Source organism: Thermobia domestica, chromosome 1, assembly GCF_964235325.1.
Source record: "Thermobia domestica chromosome 1, izTheDome1.hap1.1, whole genome shotgun sequence".
Lineage (NCBI taxonomy): Eukaryota > Metazoa > Arthropoda > Insecta > Zygentoma > Lepismatidae > Thermobia > Thermobia domestica.
Window position 1 is genome coordinate 76,255,091 of NC_137454.1, and position 20,970 is coordinate 76,276,060.

Sequence of the window (20,970 nt, forward strand, 5' to 3'; positions counted from 1 at the left end):
AAGAAATGCAACAAATAATAACCAGTGGTAGAACAACTCCAAGCATTTCCATTTAGACAAAAATGAAAGATTATATACATAATTTCAATACGGATTATCTTGCTTCTTCAAAATAGCTAACTGCATGTAAGACAAGAAACAAACTGTATTGCTGGCCTTGTATTCTGTTCCACATAGAAAAGGACGTGTGGAATAATGATAGCTTTGTGACATGAACAATTTTCACAAACCCAAGTTCCGCCAAGAAAAATGTTATTCACATCTGTCCACAATAACTAAATTGAAAACTTTCAGGAAACCAGAATTGATTTTTAATTGAGCAAGCAATGCAGAAGTTGATTGAAACCGAGAACTAATGAACCGATTGATTTATTCCTCTTGTTTTATGGCTAAACAAGAGCTATAACAAACAGGAAGATTCTGTCAATTAGGGAAATTATATTGAAGTAATTCAGTTACTTTCTAAGTACGACACTTAATGGACTTGCAGGGGCACCTGAAGAAAATTTTCTAGGGAGGGGCCCATCTCCATGGTTGCTATGTTGCATCTGGTATTTCTGGTATTTAATATACGTGGTTTGCTATATTACGCATACATTTTCGTGAGCCAGAGGAAGGTCTGGGCCCCACCCTGCCCTCTAGTTCGAGCTCCCATGTTGACTTGTCATCTTCACAGCATGGGAGTGTTTAAAGGAACGTCAAACAGAATTCAAAATTATATTATTAAATGTGTTGGTGAGTAATTCTGGATAAAATTAAGTCAGAAATAAACAATACACTTCTTACAGCAATAATGTTGGACAAAACTACGGACATTGCAAAGATCTCTCAGCATTCAATCGGTACGTGAAAGGCGGCAATTCGTGAAAGATTTATTTGTTTTGCAGATGTTACTACTACTAAAAAAAAAATAAATAAATAAAAAAAAATAAAAAAAAATAAAAAAAAATGCACTGCGATTGCTCTAAGTGAGCATGCTTTCCAAATTCTCTCTCATTTTAATTGTAAGCAAAAGCTTGTAGCACTAGGCTATGGATGGAGCTGCCACATTTTCTGGACATTTGAACGGTTTACAATCTTTTGTGAAAAGGTGTTTGAGTGCACTCACCATACACTGCTATCATCACAGACTCAATCTCGTTGTTCCACAGTCTGTTAATCACATCAAGGAACGTAAAATATATTTTAGAATAAGTGGCATTCCAAATTTCTTTTCATATTCATCGAAACGCTGTATCGCGCTTGCTGAATCAGAGGTAACTAAGCGATTTCCAACGTTTGCCACTATAAGATGGAATTACAATTCCAAAATTGTGAATGCAGTAAATGAAAATCAAATAGAACTCTTACGGTGTTCTGAGAACATTGTAGAAGATTCAGATAATTGCGACACCGAAGCTTTCATGACTACAAAAAAAGAAAAAAAAATGTGAGAGTTATCATTGAAGGATATCGATTTTGCATTTCTCCGCACGGATATACTATTCAACATTCTTTAAAGTAAAACCTTGGATGTGAAATATTGCATCCAAAAAGTACAAAAGATGGTATCTCAACTTAGAAATGCAAGAAACGATTTTGAAGACTTATAGAAAAGTAGAATTGGATGACAACGGGAACCTTCTAATAAAAGACGTAAAGTAGATGACTAAACAGATTCAGAAATTAAATATGTGCGTATCTTCAATGACATTATTAATACTGTGATTTCAAGATCTCAGTGAGTTACAATTTCTTGAGCTGTTAGATTTAAAGAATTTTCAGTGCTTGAAATCTCGATTTCCTGATTGCTTGTTTTTGACCCTTAAATCAATTTACGGTTTTTTTTTTGTTTTTTTTTTTTAATTTTAACAATTTGCGGAGTGAATTAATATAGGTTTACAGACTCTTAGATTTTTCAAATAAAACTGTGACTGAAATTATCCATTTCTTGAAAGAAAGAGGCTTGGTAGAAGAAGCGTTTACAGAAACATATAAATTGTGTTATTTGGTGTCAACAATACTACTCAGGACCTCCACTCTACAGCACACATTCTCTTTGAACCTAGTCCCCTGTGAGGAAAGTCACGGCACGCCACTGCATGGATCATAGGGTATGTTGTATGAAATTACAGTTTTTGCCTAACAGTTTTAATAGTCAATGATGGTCAGACGGGCCGCATCCGGTCTGTAATAAAAATGAAAAAAAAAGTATAATTTATTCTTTTTTTAAACCACGTGTAATAAGAACAGTGTAGCTGGCCATCACAATATGCTTCAATTGAGATTTTGCTTTTAACTACCAAAACAATTTCTCTAATATTTTAGTTACCAGGCTGATTTTTAGAAAACTACAGACTTCTTATACTTATTTTGAAATAGTTGTAGCTCAGGCCTTTATTGGTCTAGACACATGAAACAAGAAGAATAATACCCAAAATAGAATAAAAATTCAGGAATTTATGACTTCTGTACATTCAGCGAAGCGTCTTCTCAAGGGGAGAAAGAATAATGGCCTCCAAATATGGTTCTTAGCTCCAGGGCGTTATAAATTGGCCATCGCTGCTTTAAGTTATCCACTAAAATTCAAGAAAAATAATAAAAGCGTAGAAAGGAAATGAAATGAAAGCTTAAATGAAAGTATCCTTCGGGAGTTTTTATATTTGATATTAATATAACCTTCTTGAAATAGTTTGAGAACCAATATAGGGGAAATTCGGAGACGTCATGGGAGACATCATGAGAAAATGTTCAATATACTGTACAGGGTGTAACAAAATGGTGCGGCAAAATTTGACGGGTGGATTCCTATGCATTCCTTGTGAGTAGACAAGTAAAATAGTTCATATGATCATATGTCAGGAAATGCATTGTTACAGAGCTACGGCCATTTAACCATCTGACGATGTGAAATAGTCACATTCTGGACTCCCCTGAATATGACTCAATTTAAACAATAGCTCAGCTCCTAATTAATCTAGGAAGATAATTTTGGTATCAATGTCTCCCTGAAGGGTGAACTACTTGTAAACCACATAAAGGTATGGCGTGTATGTCGTCGAGCGAGCCTGTAGCCATATTACCTGCAGCGAGTGCAGTCTTAGTCAGCAGCCGACTATCTGTCGTGAGTACCTTTTCCCAGTGATACCTCCAGCAATGTGCCGTTAATCTCATTTTCCCATCCACAATAGTGTTTAAAGATGAGGTTCAGTTCACACGAGAAGGCATCTTAAATTACCATAATGTACATGTTTGAGCGGACGATAATCTTCATGCTATCAGTCCCAGGAGACATCAACAACAGTTTGCTCTCAGCGTGTGGTGCGGTATTGTCAGTGACACTTTACTAGGCCCACACATACGCCCACAGAGGCTGACGGGAAACATCTATCGGGACTTCCTGGAAACCCACATTCCTGATGCATTGCATAACTTGCCCTTGGCTCTGCGTCCACCCGTAATGCATAACAGTGAAAAACTTTATCCTTTAGGAAGACATTGATTCCAAAATTACCTTCCTAGCTTAATTAGGAGTGGAGCAATTGAGGTTTAAATTGAGTCATATTGAAGGGCGTCCAGAATGTGACTATTTCACAGCGTCAAACGGCTCAATGGCCTTGGCTCTGTAACGATACACTTCCCGACATATGGTCATATGAACTTTTTTACTTGTCTACCTATTAGGAATCCACCCCTGAAATTTTGCCGTACCGTTTTGTTACACCCGGAAATTAAAGGGAACCCTATCTCTTTATATTATCAAGCGTATCATGATTATTCACTCTTTCGTTGATGAAGTCACAAAATCATAGTGTTAGTACACTGATTTCTTTTATCGTCTAAAATCGCACTCACTAATCTCTTAATATTGTAATCAATCATTTAAATAATCATGATATATAAAGAGTGAAAAATGCGTGGATGAAAAATTGAATCCAAAACTTTGGTTTGCTTGATTGAAGGCCGGGTTCAGGAGTGGTAGAATGTATGGCTCTTCAAGTGGTGGACTGGTTAACGTATCGGCAAGACCAGAATTTAATTCACGGTTCAGCCATACATTTTTCACTCTTTGTAAAGCACTGAATTCACACTTCTAGACGAATTAGCGTGTTATAAAATCGGTTATTTTTCTCGATGTATCATATATGTATATAATATTAAACATATCATATTAAATAATCCCTTAAACGATAGGAATAATAGTTGTGATACGGTAATACTTATACGAAAGTGGGGAGAAGGTGTGAGAAACAACAACAAATTTCTTGTAAAACTCTTCTTTTACTACAGCCAAGATCTGAGTCAGATAAATTACAGTGTAGTTTCATGATATCGGACTTTTCTACAAACACACACACAGGGGTAAAATGATGCTCGGGAGCAGGGGGATGATTTGGAAAAATCAGGGGTTGGGAGAGGGGGATAGAGAGAGTGAAACTCAGCAATATGCATATAGTTAAAATTAAATCGAGAGACCATCAAAAGGGCTATTGTAGAACGTTACAAAAATAGCATCTCTCCTGGACTTTTGATGGAGTCTCGAGAAAACATAGTAATATACTTTTTTTTTTCATACTTCTTAAAATGTAATTTAATTTAGCCATCAGCTATGTTTGTCATGGTTATTTTGTTTTCAAATATATTTATATATATTGTGCCTCAGCCTCTGATATTGTTCTTTCTCTCCCTAATAGTCATCATTCTTTATTTTTTTTTAAAAAAAATCAATAAATATATACATACACATTTGCTTCCTTTTCACGTTTACAAGAAGGCAAACACAAGCACAAAAAGACGAAAAATAAGCTATTTTACTATATATATATGTATATACATATATATAAAAGAATATCACAAATCTTAGTAGATATTTATATATATATATAAACAGTGAAAACCATAAATAAGCAACAAACCAAAACAATTTTTTATTATATATATATAAAACATACTTTTTTTAAAGTGGAAATATTTGTTATATGACTACTTTTTGTTTAAATATAGATATATATATATAACTTCTATTTTGCAGGCTGGAGACACAGTACCACATTACATATGGATTCCTCATATTCTTAATTCACTGTTCTTTTAAAAAATACAATACAATAATAATTTATTTAGGTTTCATCTAATGTTTCAATTCAAATATATATATATATCGAATATTTCAGTGTTTGAATGGCTGTCTTTTTTATTTATTTATTTTTTTTTAGCTAGAGTAAAATTATTCATTACAATTATTTATTAGATGTATTTGGAATGGTTTTGATGAATATATCATGACTGTCTGCGAGACAGGTTATCACAGTCGCACAACACCTTACAGTCCTTCCCTCAGATACAGTCATGTTGGAAATTTTTTCGTGCAAAAAAATTAGCTTTTTTTTTCTTTTTGCTTCAATATAATTTGATAATCCTGTTTATTTGTTTGTTTTGATGCTAAGTAAGCATTTTTACCTAAATAATTTTAACTAAATTACAGATACTATATAACACTTAAATCCTTCGTTAGAAATAATCAGTTTCATTTTGTTCGTATATTCGGTAGTCAGAAGTACCTTCTTCTGGGATTGAAAAGTAAAGATCTTCTAAGCTTAAACATACAACGTCGTAAGAAGAGAACATCTTAAAAGCCCCTTTGAGAACATTCTGTCTTTCTTGTAGAACAGAAAGCGTGACTAACTGAAATAATATTGCATTAAAAAATCGTGTTGGTACAAGGAGTTTATTTTTATTTAGTGTAATAAAATGTTTCAAACTTGACGTGAAACATTCTCTTGGTGATAGTATTGCTGACTTAAGTCATTTCAAACCTTTGAAGAACACTGTCTACCGGTACCTAGTTATGAGGGGAAAAACAAGCAGGATTTATGGGGCTAGAAGGAGACATATTTTACATAGTGACAGAGAAGCAAATGTAATTGGAGTTTTGTTTTATGTCATTATTTTGTGTTTCTTCTTCTGGAACTGTTTTGAATTCATGTAGTGTAAGACATATGACTTAAATTGAAAATTATTGTTGCTTTAATAAACATATAAACATGATAAAACTATAGTCTATATATATATTGAATAAATAGTATTTGATATAGGACACTCTATTGTTTCTGCGATGTAAAAATGGAAAGATTTTTTCTTACTACCTAAAATACAATTTATTGTTTGATACTTAGTGACAAAACATAGGTGACATTTTTTTTCGCTGCGAAAGATCAGTGAGGTTGGAATTTCAACATTTCTTTAAAAATTTCAACGTTTATCTTCCTTTGAAAGATAATAGAACTATAAGCGAGGATACTATAATAATGGAAAAATTTTAAGTAAATATATCCTGCTATATTAAAACAATATTTTTTTAAAAAATTAAAATGTAATTATTAATAAACAAAGGTTTTTAAATTAATAACAATAAAATTAAGGTTAAAATCCAACTTAGCGTAAAACACCGTCCTTTACCTACTTTTATCCCAGAGAAGATTGCCCATAATAGTGAACAAACGAATGAAACCAGTTGTTTGCAACGCGGAAGGTAAGTGCTTAGTATGTAATATAGTGGCGAATGTTGAAGGAAGTCACACCAATAAAAGATAAAATTTTATTTCTATAAGCCAAGGGAAGAAAATGTTTAAAATATGTACTTACTCTTGTATAAAACAATTAGTACATTGCGTATGATTTTCTTCCCTTCGTTTATTGCAATAAAATTTTAATTTCAATCAATGTGACTCCCCTGAGAGCCGCCACTAGCATAAAAATACATTTTAAAACATGTTTCAAGTGTGAGTATATACTAGATTATTTAACGTATTTATTTACGAAATAAGTTCAATAAATAATTTCGTTTACAGTAAATAAAGGAAAATTTGGAATAAAATATGATCTAATTTTTGTTTATTTTTCTTTTTTCTTTCCTAATATCGTTTTATGAAAAATGAATATCCTAATAGTATAGAACTAGACACACAGCACACATTTCAACAGCATCACAACTTCTTCTCAAGACAGCCAAACAAACGCATGTGTACATTATTTTGTTTTCTAAAGAAAAAAAAAGAACATTTAAAGACAATAATTTGTTCCAAACACAACAAATCAGAAATCACAAAAGAAACTATTACGAAAAGTAAAGAAATAAATAGCACAATAATAATTATAATAATATGTCTTTTATTTTCAATAGCAAATAGGGAAATAACACAGTAAATCTTTATTTATGACGCAAAGCACAAGAAAAAAAGAAAGACAATAAATAAAATTGAAAGGCAGTATGTAAAGAAATTACGCTTTGGAAATCAATAGTATTACCATTATTATGATTAAATTTTTGTCGTAATATGCAATATTGTGCGTTAAAATTTATAATATATAAATAAAAAAAAAAAGAAAAGTTGCCTTAAAAATGATGGACAGCGCACGATAACGAACTTGAACTTCATACGTAGTCTATTGTTGGTTTAAACTTGTAGGAAGTTTACTTTAATGTGTACATATATATTTCTATATGTATATATTCTCAAATAAATTAATAAAAATTGTAGTAGTTTTAATAACCCAGTTCAAAAGTTTCTTTTAAGATATTATAACTTTTTGTGAAACTTTGTAATATGAGTTGCTCAAAGAAGAATGATTGAAATTTGTGTATGTATTATGTATTGGACAAGATAAATTTTGAACATCAACAAGTAAGAAAAGTATACACAAAAAATCTATTATATTGGCAATTTGGTTTTAATTAATTCTTGTCAAACAAATTTTAATTACGTTCAGAGATGCAAGATGCAAGGATCGGGTTTATTTCAAATAAAAAGAAATACAATATCACATTTGTATTTAATTAAATATTGTATTTTTAGGACAGGTACGTGAATATGTAAATTTTGTCTGTGATGCGTCTATTTTTATAATTACTTTGAGGTAGAATTGAGATCAGATATTTTTATAATTTTTTTTCAATCTTTCTTATGTGTATTTGACCGCATAATTGTGTATTTTGTGTGAATACGTGTATTTATATTTATACAAGTATACTGATTTTCTATCAATATCGTATCATATATATATATATATATATATATATATATATATATATATATTCTTAACCACTTGATATTGATATTTCTGCAAGTTAATGATAGTACTAATTAATAAACAACAATTTGATAGTTCTTATTGGTACTTTTGTTTGATTTTTTTTTTGTCTTATAAAGTTTTAAAACAAAATATTTAGCACCACAGTATCATAAACTGATTTTATTTGTTACGTTAAAGAAAGATATTACTTTCATTTTTTGCATGTTGAATTACTGTAGAAGAGTTAAAATTAAGAAATTAAGAAAACCATAACGAAATAAAGATTCTGTATTTATGAAAGTAAAACAAAAAGAAAAGCTTATTATAAATGTTGCACAGTAGCCCGTATTTATGCACTTTTTTTGTATGGAAACAGTAAAAAGATTTCTATGAATTTTTGCACTGCAAAATTTTTCCGTTCGTCGTACCTTTAAACAATGACACACTCGATAGAACACAACAAACACTAATTGATGACCTTTTTGTGCACTTTTGAGATAGAATGGGAAGAATGTGCTTATAATATGTTTGTATTAACGTAATACTTTTGACGGAAATTCTTTTTTTGTCATTTATATTTTTTTTCCTAACAGATAATCATCTATACATTTATATATGTATGTAATTAAAAAGATGCAGCTACGGACATACACAATGTATAAACACCGCATATATACAAATAACTCAATACATTGTGTGTGTGCCAATAAACGCATCAGATGCATTTTGAACACTGTTGTAACTCTCTCTCTCTTTCTCTCTTTTATTTTTTATTCTTAAGTACTGGATTTAAAAAAAAAAAACTTCATATTTAATCCCCAAATATCTCAAAAGTTGAGTACAGATTGCCACTATGAACTTAGCAACAATGGGCTTCTACCATTTTTCACATTTACACTATGTACAGCAACAAAAAAATTAAGATATCAGGTAACAACAGTAAAAACTGAATACTTCTTTTTTTTAATCTTTCATTCATTTTCTGTTCTGAGCAACATCCACTGAACAGCAATTTTTATATATATATATATACTTTTATTTTCTCTTTAACACCAAATACGTAGCAAATGTACAGATACCTTTCAAGTATTTTAAAGTATACTACTTAGGTTTATGACAAAAATCTTTCAATATAACAGGATGGGCAAAAAGAGAGGCTGTTAGGTATGATATTTCATTAGTTTTCCTCTTTTATTTTTTTTTCCAAAATCTGTTCATAACAGCAAAAATTTGTCACTTGTTAATGATTGGTTGTACCCTGCTACATCAAAGAGCCTTTTTTTAAAATTATTTTTTGTTTCTTGTTTTAATTACGGCAGCCAATATGAATCAATAAGATTGATATTTTATTTTTCATACATATATAATATAGATATTTAGATATATATATATAAGTACGATGTCTTTCTTCATTTATATTTATATATATATATATTTATTTATATAGTGAGAACATCACTAATAATTAATTATGCTCTGACAGTTTTTTTCTCCTACTGATGTAGTATCACAGTGAAATTAGATTTTTTTTAGAGGGGACAGGGTCTTTCATAATATTTACTTTTGAGGCAGTATATTGATCTCTATAATAATCTTTATGTTTGTTAATTTCTGTCCCCAGAAGTAACACACACAACGCACAACTCTCTCTCTTTCTCACACACACACACATATACACACACGCATACACACTTTTACTCGAACACAGATTTTAACACACACACACACACACACATTTATATATAATATTATATATATATATACTTTTTATGTGTAGATTATGTTGATTTTTCAGGCTAAGTGTGAGTCCAGCGAAACACGACTTACTCATATCTTTCACATTTTATAATTGTGAGCATTTTCTTTCTTCTTCGGAAATTTAAACCTCTTTAAGTAGGTGATCTTAAATAAAGTTCCTTCCCATTGTCATATAATCAACTCGTAGAATACCAGTCTTAAAGAATCAGCTGCCTTTGTTTTATATACTTCATTAGACTTTGTTCTTTTCTTTTTCGTGTCATTATTTGGATATTGACAAATAACACACAAGATATCAATTTCGTTTTGTATTTATTTTATTTTCTAATGTATCTGTTTTTATATATATATATTAAATGTTTCACACTTCTTTTTGTTTTTAAAAAGACTAGTTTCAAAATAGGAACATTGCAGCATTCGATCAGCGCACATTTTTTAAAAAATGTCTATCATTAAGCCACCATTAATTGTTTGTTTTTTGCTTTTAAAAAAATCAGTTCGATTTAATAAATACACACGATAAATCGTTCATTTACAAGATATGTTGATTCTCCTGCACGAAGTAATAAGCGACTTAGTTATACCTTAATTCGTGTATGGGAGGAGTAACCCAAAACAAAGACGATTCTCATGCAACTAAACTTTCACTATGTTGTGGTGTCGTAGTGGTAGGTGTGGTGCTGTTAGTATGGCCACCACCGCCAGGTGACTCCACATCTGTCGTCTCCATAACGGACGTCTCGTCACTATTTGATTTTCTGTCTTCACTATTGTTATTACTAAGTCTTTGTTCGAAGTGAAGGTCCCACACACCGGAAGTAGGTGTCACTGGTGGCATACTTCCTCCTAAACTCTCTCGTTCCACGTCACTTCCGCCACCGCCATCTCGAGACGGACTGCTTTGGTGTGGTGGTGGTGCTGCCATCATCGGCGAAGAGGGTGGCTTGTCTGACAGTGGTGAGCTGGGCTGAGATCGTGAAGAGTCAGTTGGAGGCTTTTCGAATCCAGCAAATCCTAAAGCCCCGAATTTACCAGTTGGAGATGTAATACCGCCGCCTGGGTTTGCATTTGCACTTTGTATGACAGAAATTTCATTCAACTGCAATATAAAAGAAATATTAATAAGATTAGTTGCGAAATCGAACATTAGTTGGTAGTCACGATAAAACAGAACAACCTAGATAATCTTAAGATATTTCTTCTACAACAAATCAACACTTTCAATATTGGGCATCGAGATGTTAAACTTACATTTAATAATTATAATGTAAGCAGCTTGAAGAGTGATCTTATTAATAAGCTCAAAAGGTACTTACGTTGATCTTCTATACCAGTATAGGTTGTTCAAAGAATCATGTTAAACTATTAGAGATTACTTACAAAATAGCTTAAACTATTATAGATTGTTCTAAAAATCAGGTTAAACTATTACAAATTGTTCAAAAATTTGCTTAAACTACTATAGGTGGTTCAAAATTTAGGATGAATTATTACAGATTGTTCAGAAATCAGCCGAAAACAATTATGGATTGTTGAAAAAACAGGTTAAACTGTTACAAATTGTTCAAAAAATCAGGTTAAAAGACAAATGTTGGGTGACAGCTGTCAGCACTGTCAGAACATAGATACGACACGTTTTAGTGGTAGTAGAATATATGGAATTCAGTTATATATGATATGTTTTTACTGGTAAACACAAACAGAACAGTATTCTGTGAAGCAGCAAGTTTTTATTTACTATTGAAAAAATTTAAAATTTTTACATTATATATAAGTAAATCCATGCACCCTAACCCTCACTAAAACTTTTTCTTACTATGTCTTGACAATGCTGCCAGTTGCCAGCGAAAATTCGTTATTAATATTATTATAATTTGGAACAAACTATACTAGTTTAGAAGAGCAAGATGACTTGACTTTTGAGTTTTTTTTATGTTCTTAACCATACTTAAGTCATTGCGCATGGATAGTTGTGTATATTCACTCATTAAGATAAAATACCACTATCATTTATTTGTCCAAAACAGCATATAATACGGTTCCAATTCTTTTAGTATTCTTCTTCTAGCATGTTTAGAAAAGTACACAGGAGAAGAATAACAACTACAGGTAAAAATATTCCCTAGTTCTACATATTACAGTAGACTAATTATATTGTACCTAGAACCTCTCTTATAATTCTGCAGTTATCGTCGCCTTGCCACATTGCTTAAAAAATAGAATTTCTCAGAAAGAACTGGAAGCGTGGTATAGGAGATTAAAAATTACTTGGTTAAGGAAGTAATACTGCCCCTGTTCCAAATCAAGTACAATATTTATAATAATATATGAAATTCGTAAATAGGAAGGAACAGGAATTAATTTAAATTAATTGTTTTGGTGCAAATTAAATTTACAGTACATATATTATATTAATAATAGTGATAAAAATCTACTGTATTAATAGCAGATAACAAACAGTTATATTGGACTAATGATAGATATTTAAAAACTAGAAAAAACTTTTGAAAATTCAAGATTTTCTATATCCATGTATTGTATTGTATTGTTTAAGGAAAATGAAACAAGTGAATATACTATGTGAAAATAATTTGAAAGTTTTAATTCTTTATATAGTGAAATCTATAGCAGAATTCAGTGTTACTGTATGGTTTATTTCCGATGTGGGAAAAACTGTAGCTTTAATGCTGATCATATTCAACTTGAATTTAAATGTTATATGAATAACAATTTATGGTGCTTTCTACTTACTATTCTTGTCTATTATGAACGCAGCGTATATTTGACATCACACACGCTACTTGAAAGTTTAAATTAAATGAAAAGAAAGTGCAATTGTCATGCATGGTACTAATATAAAATACTTTAAGTAAGAAAGTTGCCAGCAAAATATCTGGAAGACCAAAAAAGAAAAAAGAAAAAAGAAAGAAAGAAAAAAGAAAAAATGCACTGCTGACATTTTACTTTTTTTTTCTTTCTTTGACCGTGTCCGTGAGGGAAATGATTCTGTTCATGTCTATAGGTTGTAACGAGAAGATGGAAGCATGGTCACAACAAAGTATTTGAACAAGAGAACTACTGCCAATGAAGAGAAAGTCAAGAAAAAAATAAATTCAAAAACACGTCATAGGGTACCTTACATAAATTTCAATCCATAAGCGATTATCGACTGTTTCTGTCTTCAGTTAATCATTTAAATAAGTTAAATTTAATCTTAGGAATAAATTAAATGGGCATCCCTATCGAGAAAAAACTAAAACTGTATAGGTTTCGCTGTAAGTTAACAAGTTTTGGAACAAATTAAAATTTGAATTTATATACAACAAAATATGTTAAATGTATTTTAGTATTTCGAGTTTATTTGTGTTTAAGATCTCCCAGAAGAAAAAAGTAAAACATCAAAATAATGACAAAATTTTCAACAGAAAGGAAAAGTTTGCATCAATTGACCTCAGTGGAACAAAGACCCATTCCAGCTAAAGTTTGATTGTTCTACATGAAATTGGCATCTTGTGCCATATTCTGTTAATATATAGAAGCTCAATAAATATCATTTATGTATGTGATATATTTGCATTATTTCTTAAAGAGTATTTTAGAATATTTGTATATAAAAAAGCACTTATATCTTTCTTTAAACTTAGTCCAGTTGAGATGGGCCCTTATTCCACGGATCCCCTCAATTGTTTTCATTTTCGCTAAACATTTTTTTAAACCACTGTGATTTACGTCCTGTTACAAAATGACAGTAAAAAATAATTCGTCTACTTACTTTCTGTTGCATTCCATTAAGGAACGGGGCTGGAAGATATGGGTAGAAAAGATCTGGCCGCCGTTGTAGGAACTCTGAATCCTTCGGGGTCATGGGAATTGTTGGGAGATCTAGGGACATCCGTCTTCCCCGCCGTGACGTCCCGTTGCTCCACATGTGAGTTCCCATGTGTACCTATGAACAAGAAAAACAAAATCAAGATTGCTTAGCGGACAGGACATTGATCAAACCAGAAATTTTGAACATATATATTCATCGTACGAGAATAGGGGAAAAGCAAAACTGGCTTTTATAATAATCGGAAATCAGTTTCTAGAATAACTGACTTTTCGGTTTTCTCCAAAAAGTGGTTCGGATTTTCAACAAAACCACTTTTTGATAGAGAACCAAAAAAAAAAAAAAATGCTCTTATCGTACATCCTTTTCACATAGAATGGGGAGAACATAAGGAAGACATTCTATAATAAATAACAATCACAAAAATTCTTGCTTTTACCATTACGATCTTTTCCTTTCCTTTCTAGAAAAAATTAGACGCAGCAAAAGATATAAGAGCGGCTCGGAGAAGCCAATGGTAAACACCACTTTCGGTGAAAATGAGTCCTTGGAATGAGTTGGGATCGGACTACAGAACAGTATGAAAGTAGTTTAATTTCAGAAATATACCTTTAGCCCTTTGGGGATCTTATGGTACAATTTGTACCATACGGGTGTTTCATGGTACATTGCGTTATAACTCTCCTATTTGAGCTTTTTCGTCCGGTTTTTTTTTCAAGTCCAGAAGCATTGTAGAAGACATTACGGATGGTTTCACACCTTCCTGTCTCGAGAGATAGGAGGTGATGACGTCATAAATCTAAAATTTATATTTTCGTGTAATACTTTTTTGGGGGGTTTATGTAAAGTATTTTTGGCGGGCTTATTTTTGAACGTAGAAGATTGAAATTTTGCACAAACTTGCAGTCCACCGAGTAGTATTTACCAGATTTTTTCTTCAGATTTCTGCGTTAAAACAGGGGGGGATCCAGAGGGTCAAAAAGTTGAAAAAAGGGATATTTTTATCCAAAAATCCCGTTTTTCTTGATTTTCCCGCCTTAGATACATGATGGAGACAAGTGAATGGTACCGCCTGAAAGGCAGTTCTATTCTGAAGAGAATGATGTGCGACACATGGCCCTAGGGTAATTAGGGAAGTGTCAGGGACTTTTTATCAAAATATGTCGAATTTTGGACATTTTCGGTACTATTTTTGTGCTGGCTTATTTTTGCACCTAGAAGATTGAAATTGTGCACAAACATTCAGTCAATCGACTAGTATTTACCAGATTTTTTTGCAGATTTCTGCGTTAAAACAGGGGGGTACAGAGGGGCTAAACGTTGAAAAAGGGAAATTTTTACCAAAAAATCCCTTTCACGGGATTTTCTCGCCTTAGATACATAATGGGGACAAGTGAATGGTACCGCCTGAAAGGCAGTTCTATTCTGAAGAGGATGATGGGCGAAACATGACCCTAGGGTAATTAGGGATGTCTCAGGGAATGTTTAAAAATTTCCCTCTGTATACGGGAATATGGGACATTGTCGGTATATTTTTTTTTTTTGGCAGGCTTACTTTTGCACCTGGAAAATTGGAATTGTGCATAAACATTCAGCCCACAGAGTAGTATTTACTAGATTTTTTTTTTCAGATCTCTGCGTTAAAACAGGGGGGTTCAGGGGCGCTAAAAGTTGAAAAAACGATATTTAGACCCAAAAAATCCCGTTTTTCCTCATTTTCCCGCCTTAGATACATGATGGAGACACATGAGTCATACCGCCTGAAAGGTAGTTCTATTCTGAAGAGAATGATGGGCGAAACGTGACCCTAGGGTAATTAGGGATGTCTCAGGAAATTTTTTACCTGAGATCATGGTGTTTTACGGTAATTTGGGGCATGGTGGGAATTCCTGATAAAATTTCTCCCGCCCTTGGTATTCAAGATATAAACTTGAAATTTGGCACACACATTCAGTATACCAAGTAATATTTATCAGATTTTTTTTAGATGGCTACGTTCACACAGGGTCGCTCCAGGGGGACCCAAAGTGCGAGAAAAAAAATTCCCTCCGAAATTTTCCCTTTGACATCATTTTCCCCGCTCCTGGTATATGGTATGAACATCCAAGTGGTATCATTTGAAAGCCAGCTCCATTCTGAAGAGAATGAGGTATGAATCATGATCCTAGGATAAATAGTGACGATGCAGTAGCTGCTTGACTGAAAGTCTAAAAAATAGCCCAAAAACCCCGGATCTCTTAAGGGTTAGATGGCAAGGGAAGATTATTTCGTACATGTCAATACAATTGCATTACATGGGAATGTTGAACTTTCTTCTCTAGTTTACTCGAAAGTTAGAAAATGTGACTTAAGAGCTTGACGTACTAAAAATAATACAAAATTTACGATTTTTCTTTTGCTTGTTTTTCGTAAGTGAAAGGAGATATTGAAATGCAAATTACCACAATCATAGATAATGTTATTCTACAACAGGAAATATGAACCTGAAGAATTTTCGGTGTTGCCATCCATAGAAATTACAGTGTTGCCAGAATAACATCTCCCCCAAAATGTAACTTAAGAACGAACTCAAATGCATTTGATTACGTATCATGTTGTTTTGGTATCCTGTTAACTACTTTTTAAATAACATTATTACTTAATTTTAATAACTGCATGTTAAAACTATTTTGTTTATTGAAAGCTAAATACAACTATTATTTAAAATGTAATTCAACTATAACAACTTTAACAGCTGAATTCATAACATTTAAAAAAAAAAAAAAAAAAAAAAAAAACCTTTCTTACCCGCTACAATTTAGGCATTCTGCTAGTTTTATTATCTAATCCAATGGCTAATAGATAGAGTTATTGCCAAATTTAACAGTCCAGCGATGCCCTCTAGGTAAAGGAACCAAATGATAAAAGAAATGTAAAATGAAAATAATGGGATAAAGAGACAACCCAAGAAATCTTACAGACACGATGTCCATTACAATCACACATTTCCTGTGATCGATCTAGCATTCGTAGCAGAGAAAAGTACTGCACCACTGATCCGGTACTTCAAGTGATAAAGCTGTATCAATGTAACCACAGAATGGAAATTGAAATTAATTTATTTAAATTATTATTTGTAGTAAATCTTTGCTCGTGAAATTAAGTGGTAGCGTATACTTTTGGTGAACATTGTCATGAAATTTTCAAAATGTCATTAAAAATACACTAAAATGGAGATATATAAGATTCTAATTCTTCCAAAAAATAATAGAATAAAATTAAAGAACTGACAAAGCTCTAGATATTGCCAAGTCTATACCTAGGTCTAAAAATATTTGAAGTGTCACGACAGTTATAATATCTAGGTTCCTACAGAAAAACTACATACTAGATAGCTGAAAGTTTATTGGCAAAACAACGTAAATGTAAGAACAAGTCATAAAAATATTATGAACTTGAGTGGCAAAGAAAGTTACCCAATTTATTTTAATTTAATTATAATGTTAATGAGTTTACCTTAAGATTTCCTTTGGTGGTGAAAGCTTTTTGACAAATTGTGCACTTGAAGGGTTTGTCGCCCGTATGCGTTCTCATGTGAATCTGGAGAGCCGAGGAGGACGAGAAGTTCTTATTGCAAACATGGCACAAGTGCTTTGGCAACCCTGCAACACACACAAAGATAGAGAGACACCTCCTATAATATGAATTTTCTCCTCTTTTTCATTTCTTTAAATGTATAAGAAGAAAGAGAAAAAGACAGGTCATGCCGTTTGATTATATGGACACAATATGTTCCCGAAATAGCAGTTGAAAAGTTCTATTTATCGCCTAAACTACATGAAATTAGAAAACAAAAGTGTTCTCTTTTCGCAAACAGAACGATTGTAAGATCCTGTTATTTTAATCAATTTTCTTGTAGCTCATTTGTCTGTATTTCCTTTTAATTTGACCTTTTAGCATCATCGGCAAAAGGAAGAAAATTGAAAATATTGTTTGACATTTTTCCGTTGGATGTTTCAATTTGAGTTATTTCGTAACTTTGAGAACAGTGACATCTCAATCTGTTTAAAGGTAATGTTCAAAGAGTATTTTAGGTTTTCTTGATTGAAATTAAAATATTAAGAAAAAATTATGAACACTATATAATTTTAATTTTATCATTTATCCAATTAAAACTCACGCCGAAAATGATACATATGTGTTAATTTTCTTATCTAGAAGATGTATATAAAAATCTGAATATAATAGTGTTCAATGAATTTAGCTACAGATGAAACATTACTCGATTTTTCCAAATTTCCTTACGCTACAACATGAACACAATATACGAAATACGTAAATATTTTATTGTTTCTATCTATTTCCTCATCTTGATGTTTGCTAATCTTTGCGTAGTTTCAATTTGTACTACTATTTTGGGAACAATTTGTGCGTGTATATAGTTTCATAAAAAATTATAAATTCATATGGGTGTTTATAAAGATACAGAAAGTATAAGTATGTCAATCATTCTGCAACACATCATGCTGAAGGTTTCAATTTAAGAGAAGTAGAAGATTTATAAAAGGAAACATATGTTTCTTAAAAGTCATTGTTGACAATTATCTAAGACTTAGTTTGCGAGAAATCGAAACATATTTACAGTAAATTTTTTCTTAAGATTTTGTCATCAAATTTAGATTTGAACGAATTTTAAATAATTGTTATAATAGAAGATCTATCTTATATAATACAATCAAAATACGACACATCTTCCAGAATTTGTATGAATTCCTCTCATTTTTGTTTCTTGCAAATATTAACATTTTTTAATTATTCGTTTCATTCATATGTTGACGTCTAACATGTTTTTGTGAAGATAATACAAATAGTAAATTTATTATTTATGCAATTAAATTTAGAAAAAAAAAGTTCATAACTATATTGGGGAAAAGCCCTCTCGAGAAACAATTATATTAAATTGTTTCATAATAGAATTTCAAAATAAGAAGAAATATCTTAGAAAATATCTCTGCTTTTGAAAAATCATAAAAGGTTTTGAGAATATATGATTTCCACGAAAGTATAATGTATTCTTCTAGGCAAAGGATCATGTCTTCCAAACAAAGGACTCGTTCCAAACAAAAGACATGTGTTATTCGACAGAATATCAAACTTGACAACGGCTGAAATATCTAATGAAATTTATTTAAAATAAATTGTGATAATTGAAGGTATTTACACTTTTTCTTCAAGAAAAGAGAAACGGTTTTGGTTCCGTGGATCTTTACACAAGGTAAGTCTGTGTTGACCACCATAGATTGTACATAAAAATTCTTCGATTTTCACATCTATCGGATATTATTTTTAAAAAAAAAAGCAATTAAATTAAGAAGTTCTACAAACGGTTCATACTAGAACTTTCACTATAATAGCACTAAGTGCTGTGAAGCTATATTGTATACTTTTTAACGCCAATCGATTAGATTAACCATATATTCTATTTTTTAAAATGAAATAAATATAAGTAATAATATTAGTGTTCTTTTCTATACATTTAAATTCTTTCTCTTATTTTATTGATAACATGTTGCAGAATTATTGACAATTTTCCTGATAAAATTATACCGAATTTTCATCAGCCAACTCCTCTTACGTGTGTCATGCAGGTTGCCAAATCACAAAGGTGAAACTGAAATATTTATAACTTCCACCATGGATTTATATATATGTATTGAAGGTGCACACAATGATACCGGTACAAAACACATTCTAAAGTTAGAGAATAGGGAGTAAACATTGTCTTTGTCTTGTGTATATTTTCTCCAGGGAATACAGAAGGAATAAATTCCTGATGATCATAAAAAAGAATGTTTAAATCCTTTACATAAAGTAAAAAAGAAATGCATCTAAAAATAGCATTGTTATATTAGTGTTGTGCAATTATGAATTATTTAATGTAAGTAGGAATAAAAGAAGAAGAAAATGAAAAATAGCTATGAGTTACCAGCAACCCAAACTTCTCTATGTTTTGTTAGATAATAGATAAAATAGAAATCATTTGTGAGATACAAAAAATGTACTCATGCAAATATTTACTTAATATAATGTATAATGCAGTAGATTTAACCTTTCAGAAAAACTATATGAACGTAGTCATAATTTAAATTTTATTTCTATGTAATTTTTGTGATTTGCAAATGAAAGCAGAAAGTTGTTTCTATGCCATATTAATTCATTAACATTATTTTATTCGATTTCTTATTAAACGTAATATATTATTATTATTATTATTATTATTATTATTATTATTATTATTATTATTATTATTATTATTATTATTATTATTTCTGAGCTAGTACTACCATAATTGAATCGGAATATATTTAACTTTTTAAATTTTTTTTCAGAAATAGTAACTTGTGTATGAGATTTGCACATGAGAATTTATCATACAGATTGAATATTCTACCCAAAAACAGGTTTTAGCTCATTTTAAGATAGCTACGTGAGTAGTACTAATCCAGTGGAGCAAGGCAAGATGACCAACTTCTTTCTTAATTGTTCAAAATTATATGTGAAAAATGTTAAAAAATGTGAAGGTATAGATTCATAATTGAGAACACAATAATTGAACAAGTATTGGTTTCAGTTCACAGATAGTTACTTCAATCATATTTCTCCGACATAAAGACTTATGGGTAAATAATATTTGAAAGTCGTGTAAATAAAATATAGGCAAATATGGGTGATGTCCAATTTTCAATCCAAATTCATTTTCTCTTTCTCTAGCTTCAGGTGAATTGAATCAGATTTTACGAAATCCATACGGAAAATCAACCATTTTGTCTTCTTTTTGAAATATAGTAATTTTAGGTAAAACAAGTTTATAAATTTGTGATTTAGATATTCATCTCATAATTGTATGTGATATTATCATACTCCTTTAAAAGCAAAAGGGTATTTGCCGTAGGTAATTGTATCTATAATCTCATTCAAATTCTTCACTCAATTATGTGGTATTATTGAAAATTATTAGTATTATAATTGAAAACAACTTCAAGTAGTACTAATTGACTAGTCTATTAATTACTTCCAGAATTTCCTCTCAGAATATTTAGAACTTATCAAGCTTAGTTTAAATTACATGTATCTTTAAGGATTTTACGAGATTATTACGGATTATATGTATTTGAAGCTAAAGTTTATTATTATTATTATTATTATTATTATTATTATTATTATTATTATTATTATTATTATTATTATTATTATTATTATTATTATTATTATTATTATTATTATTAACACTGAAATAAGCAAAATTACAAACTCTAGAAGTAAGCTAAAGCAACTGAATATCAAATACTTTC

At 31.0% G+C, this 20,970-nt stretch overlaps 1 protein-coding gene across 5 annotated transcripts in view; it reads right to left on the reverse strand.

Moving 5' to 3' along the window:
* Positions 1 to 4,240: 4,240 nt before the first annotated feature.
* Positions 4,241 to 20,970, reverse strand: part of LOC145686440 (sal-like protein 3) — a 298,297-nt gene continuing 281,567 nt past the window's right edge. For 4 of the 5 annotated variants that reach the window (XM_081759754.1, XM_081759762.1, XM_081759745.1 and 1 more), the window contains 3 exons: positions 17,135 to 17,280; positions 13,583 to 13,756; positions 4,241 to 10,909 (listed from right to left, as the gene is read on the reverse strand). In XM_081759754.1, coding sequence (XP_081615880.1) covers positions 10,439 to 10,909; positions 13,583 to 13,756; positions 17,135 to 17,280 — 791 coding nt within the window. In that variant the 3' untranslated portion in view covers positions 4,241 to 10,438. The remainder of the gene's footprint in view (positions 10,910 to 13,582; positions 13,757 to 17,134; positions 17,281 to 20,970) is intronic. The other variant, XM_081759771.1, reaches the window with a different exon arrangement.